The following is a 5,783-nucleotide window of genomic DNA, read 5'->3' as shown; positions in this document are numbered from 1 at the left end:
GTTCATTGAATTTATTTTCAGTTGATCTTTCTTATGAAGTTTGCCTTTTGGGTTCACCACGAGATGTAGATGTAATTCCTAAAATGCAATCTAAAGATGATAGGCAAACTTTTATCTCTTTTCAGCAATGAAAATCCTAGCTACAAGGGGAAAAGAAAGACACAATCTTTTCACAAAGAGCAAAGAGAACATTGTAAATGCACTTTCCTAAATCAAGCCAAACAGACTGTCAACATGCAAATGCACATGTGCATGTATTTTTTTTTCACTTTCTTAATATTGATGCCTAAAAAGAAAGTTGATGTACAAATCTGAATTTTCTTTCAAGTGACAAACCACAAACAAGCTTCTTTTCGAAATCAAAAGGTAGAGATGATTATGACACTTTATGATTTTGAAATAAATACTCGTTTCGACACTAGAAAGTCACAAATTCAAACCAAAGGCAAAAGTAAAAGCATAATCGACTGTCAACAACAAATAAACTTTCTCCTATGATCAAAATCGACACTTGCGACAGATCTAAATCAAAGGATGACAATATGACTATTCTACTTTTGCAATGGAAAATTGTAAATGACGCAACAAACACACAAAAGCATCTACAGTCTTTTTGTACAAAGGAGGCGGAATTACGGCAAAGAAAAGGGGTTTTTAAACAGACACATACATTGATCACAGGCTGCAAAAATCAGAGACAAAACTGAAAAAAATGAAGCAAAGAACCTCAGCTGCACAAGGCTAGGCTGATCAGCGCACCTGTTACGCAGAGAAACTGCATTGCAGCGCAGGTAGCCCTCTCGAGAAGTGCGTTGAAATGCAGAACCTCTTCACAGAGCCTGCGCTAGGGCAGAAACGAGAATTCTATCCGGGTTCTGGGTCACAGTTTGCAGTTTAATCTATGGTTTTTGGCCGAGTAAAAGCAATCAGTAATGCACAATCAGAGGGTAGATTTAAAGAAGGTCTAAGAGCTATCACAAAGGGCAATCAGATCATTTGTGAATCAGCTATTCAAATCATAAACAAATCCAGTGAATGGATTGAAGTAGCAGATGTCTACTTTGCATTTGTTAATGGCAAATGCAGTTCGATTGCTACTTCTAAGTTTATGAAACAAACAACAAGAGAAACACAAACAAACTAATTAGACAATCATCCCCAGTGGAGTCGCCATTTTTTTAACGGGAAAAGTGTCTATTCAGAACGACCCTATCCCACTAAGGTGTGACAGTGACCTTAGAAACAAACAGAGAAAACTACTTTTGTATTCTTCTTTATGAACTATAAACAAAGGGGAATAGGATGAACCAACCTGTGTCTTGCGCTAGTCCTTTGATCCAATCTCTCTCCTCTTTGACAGCTTCCAACTACCTGCTCCCTTACTTGCCCAGCTTCACCAGATACCTGCAAGATCACAGAAGAAGGAAACTATACAAAGACATGGGTTTATATTCATAAAAAGCTTAGGATCAAATTTAAGCTAAACATACAAATGTAACAAACATCAATGATACACAAGTATGTAGGAGAAACTCAAATAGTTTTATTGATATAAAAAGAAGATCCAGGAGGAATTACAACCGATGATTCCTGATCCAGCATCAACCTCCCAGCAAAGAAGCCCCTCTTCACCTCCAACAAAGCATAAATCACCCAATACTCTGATATCTATCTCAAAACCGACAACAATTCTCTGCAATGTACAAAATTCCAGCCTCTGGATCTCTGGGATGAGGGATCCATATATAGATGTATGCAAGGAGGATGAGTCAGCTTATGATTTGACTAGTGGCTTCTCTCTGTCAGTTCTTGCTTCCACTTGGAGACTTAGAGCCTCTTACTCATCCTTGGTCGAACTCAGTGAGGCAAGTGTCATTGGAGAAGATTCTGGAAGCTTCCATTGTCTTTCCACCTCGCGGAATGGCACTGCCATTTGTCATTTCTCGCTCAACACACCCTGGTAGTGCATTTAGGTGCGTTGCAACGCACCTAGCTAGTGTATTTGGGTGCTATGCAACGCAGCTAGCCGGTGGAGCAGCTGAAATGATCCTGATTTGATTGATTCTGAGCAGTTTCTGGTGGAGAACTTCTGGGAGAAGCTGTAATTTATTGACCTTGTTCCTTTAGGGGTTGGAACAACACTTTTAGGGACTTAGGATCCCTTGGTTTACGGACATTTCATGCTTAGAGCTGTAAGGCACAAAAATGTCTATAACACCCCGGGTTGGGTTGAATGTCGAGTTGGGGATTCCATTCAGCAATGTTGAGAAAACTGGGGAGGATATCATGGCAATGATCCAGCTGATCCATCTTTGGGCAAAGTTGTAAGCTTTGAGAATGCTCGATAGGTATCCCCAGTTGAGTCTGTCACACACCTTGGATAGATCCAGCTTTATCATCATGCTCAGGATCTCCTAGGACTTAAGAGAGTGGACTACCTCTTGGGATGTAATGAAGCCATCAAGGATTTGTCAGCCCTCTACAAATCTGGTTTGTTTAGGAGAAATGAGGTTGGGAAGAAGGGGCTTCAGGCGTTTGACAACAAGAGTGGCTATAATCTTGTAGATGACATTACATAGGGCAATGGGCCTAAATCCTTGAGGGACATCAGACTTAGCAGTTTTAGGAATCAAAGCAATAAAAGTAGAGTTGAGACTTGGGCATACCTTTTGGTTACATCTCGATTCCTCCACAACCTCGAGGATGTCTTGCCCCATGAATGGCTAGGTGGCTTGATAGAACTCTGCAGTGAATCCGTCCAGACCAGGGGCTTTGTTCTTCTGCATTCCTTTTACTATCTCTTCTACTTCTTCTTTGGAGACAACTCGCATCAAGGCCATATTCTGGTCATTAGTTATCAGTTTGGGAATGTATTGCATGATTCTTTGGGTGGCTTCCGTTCTATTGTCAGGACTTTCTATGAGCATATCTTTGAAGTGATTAACCAGAAGGGCTTCCATTTCTTCATGTTGAACTTTGCGTTGTCCTTCCTCATCTTTTAGGGAGTAAATTCGGTTATGTTTTCGGTGGTGCACCATGGCTTTATGGAAAAATCTCGTGTTTCGTTCTCCTTCCCTCAGCCACTGGACCCGAGATTTCTGTTTCCAGAGGATCTCCTCCTGTTGTCTTCTTTCCTCTATCTTGTTTATCAATAATCCTTCCTCTCGTACCAGATCCTCTGACCTTCCCTCCTGTATAATTTTTTGTTGGACCTCCGCCATATGCTTGCTGAGTTCGGTCTGATCCTTGATAATGTGCCCGAACTCCTCCTTATTCCACTTCTTGAGCTTCTTCTTTAATTATTTTAGCTTCAATTGGAAGGTGTGCATCCTGTTCCTGCCCTGTTGTACACTTTGTGTCCACCATTCTTCAATTTTTTTTAGGAGACCAGGGTCTCTGAGCCAGAAAGCTTCAAACCTGAAGGGTCAGTTCTTGGGTCTTGCTTTTAGATCCACTTCCAGGCAGACTGGCCAATGGTCTGACCCCATGCATGGAAGTATCGATGCTTCTATGAAGATATCTCTGCTTATCAGTTGTTCTGAGAGTAGGAATCTATCCAGGTGGCATGTTATTTGATGAACCCCTCCTCGTCTGTTATTCCAGGTATGAATCCCATTGATTGTGGGTATATCAACTAGGCATAAATTTGTGATGGTTTCATTGAAGGCTTCCATATCTGCATCCGTTCTTCTCATTCCTCCCTTTTTTTCCCTAGGGTTGTGATCATGTTAAAGTCCCCCCCCAACTACCCATAGGTCTTCTGGGTATAAATTTCTCAGGTTTACCAACTTTTGTAGGAAGGCTCCTCTTTCTCTCGGAATATGAGGTCCATAAACCCCTGAAAATAGAACCCATTCACTGGATCCAATATTCTGAAATTTTCCTGTAAGAATTCTTGGTAGGCTTACCCAGTCTTCAAACCAAACTTCCATCAGATTCCAAAGAATCGCCAGTCCCCCTGCATTTCCATTAGCATCGTAATCCATGACTTGGTATTCTGGCTTGAAGTGTTCCATTATTTCTTTCATCTTTCTTTCGCTGATTTTGGTTTCTTGTATTATCATAATGTTTGGCTTATCTTTTCTCAACCTCTCCTTAAGGTACCTTTGTTTGCCTCTGCTGTTGAGGCCTCTAATGTTCCAGGTTGTAATAATCATTTTAACAATTTTAGCGGTTGGTGGAAGACCTCTGACAATGGCACTACTCTTCCCAAATTCACCAATAGTTCCCCAACCATTTGTATGGATTCATTCATCATTCTCCTACCTCTTTTTTTACCTCCTTTTCCTTGTGTTCCCGCTTCTTGCCCTTGGTTGGCTTGGGCCCCTAAATGTTCAAGTTGGCTTATTATCGTTGAGCCCCACTTGTCTCTATATTATTGAAAAGCCTCCTTATAGAGTTGCTCTTGATCTTCCACGCTGAATCTTTCATCCAAATGTCTCCATTCCTACAGTAGCTGCGTCATGGCTTGTTCTTCTGCACTTAGCTCTTCTTTCTGGTTGTCGATCTCCATTAGGGTTTGTTCCACCATTTGCATGTTATCCTCTGGTCCTTGCTCTGTCTCAGCCACCATTTTCTTCATTTTATTTCCTTCTATTTCTTTGCCTTTTTGGCTTTCCATTTCTGGTGAAATGTCTCCCATATCCGCACCCATGTCTTCTTCCTATAATACTGAAAAGCGGTTCTGAGGCCTTTGTTCCTTCTCTGCTTGATTTTCTTTATGATTCCCTCGCTGTCTCAGGGTTCTTTTCCTCTGTTGCACCTCCTTAAACCCTTCTCCATCCTCTTTTGCCATCGATTCCCCTGTCCTCCTATCTGCCGGGGGGTTTTCTTTCTGGTTGAGGGGGCATGCCAAGAACAAGTGGCCATATTCATGGCATATGCAGCAACAGAACGGTATGTGCTCATAATCAATTAGTTGTGGCCATACCTCATCATGGTATTCCAGCTCTATGTAATCTAGGAGCGGCTCCGTTATATTCATATAGACACAGATTCTCGCATAGGAGGTATATCTGCCTTTCCTTGTCGAATCTGCCACTTTAACAAAGGTGCCAATAGAATTCTCGATGCCTTCTAGTATCTCTGGATCCCAGAAGTCCATTGGTAAACTAAATAGCTGAACCCATATTGGGGTAGCCAATATTTTCCCCTGATCAAGGTTGTAGCACTCTTCCCAGTGCCTGATGAAGAGTCCGACATTGTTGAAGAAGTATGGTCCGTCTTCAAAAATCCTTTCTTTGTCTTCCAGATTTGAGAAGATCACTGTGAAGAAACCCTTCGCCCCAAGCTTGAGATCAGTGTGGCCTTTTGGTTGCCATCTTTGTTGGATCCATTTAATCAACTCTTTCTCTGTCAGCCATGCCCCTATGAACTTGCAGATGAGGGCATGGTCCTTCATGTACTTTCAATACTCTTCCAGCTTATTGTTTGGGATAACGAATCTTTGTTTTTTTGTAGCTCTTGGTAGACATTTTCCTCCCAAGCCCGCTTGCCATTTGGCTCCCAAAACCAGTATTCCTTTACCTTTTCCCCATTCCCACTAGTAGCATCGTGCTGGCTCAATTCTCCTGCTGCAACATTCCTATAGGAGGGGATCTCTCCCCCGCCATACCGTTCATCGCTATCTTAGTCACAGGTCGCAGTCCAGATACAGGTCTTTTTTGGTATTACTGTAGCAGGTTTGTCAAGGCAAGGCCGTGGAACCCTGAAACCCTAACCTACCGTGCTCCTTGCTCTCTCCCAATTTTAGTAAATAATTATTTAAAATAAAATAATTTATT

At 41.8% G+C, this 5,783-nt stretch overlaps 1 protein-coding gene across 1 annotated transcript; it reads right to left on the bottom strand.

Moving 5' to 3' along the window:
• Positions 1-4,663: 4,663 nt before the first annotated feature.
• Positions 4,664-5,401, bottom strand: LOC149191261 (uncharacterized). Its single transcript, XM_089406203.1, has one exon. It carries the CDS (start codon positions 5,399-5,401, stop codon positions 4,664-4,666), a length of 738 nt encoding a protein of 245 aa, XP_089262329.1.
• Positions 5,402-5,783: the final 382 nt, after the last annotated feature.

The sequence above is a fragment of the Pinus tabuliformis genome, chromosome 2_2 (assembly GCF_031772625.1).
Source record: "Pinus tabuliformis cultivar Carrire ecotype Pingquan chromosome 2_2, CPIR1, whole genome shotgun sequence".
Lineage (NCBI taxonomy): Eukaryota > Viridiplantae > Streptophyta > Pinopsida > Pinales > Pinaceae > Pinus > Pinus tabuliformis.
Note: the sequence above shows the minus strand (reverse complement) of the source record. Positions and strands in the feature narration are given on the sequence as shown.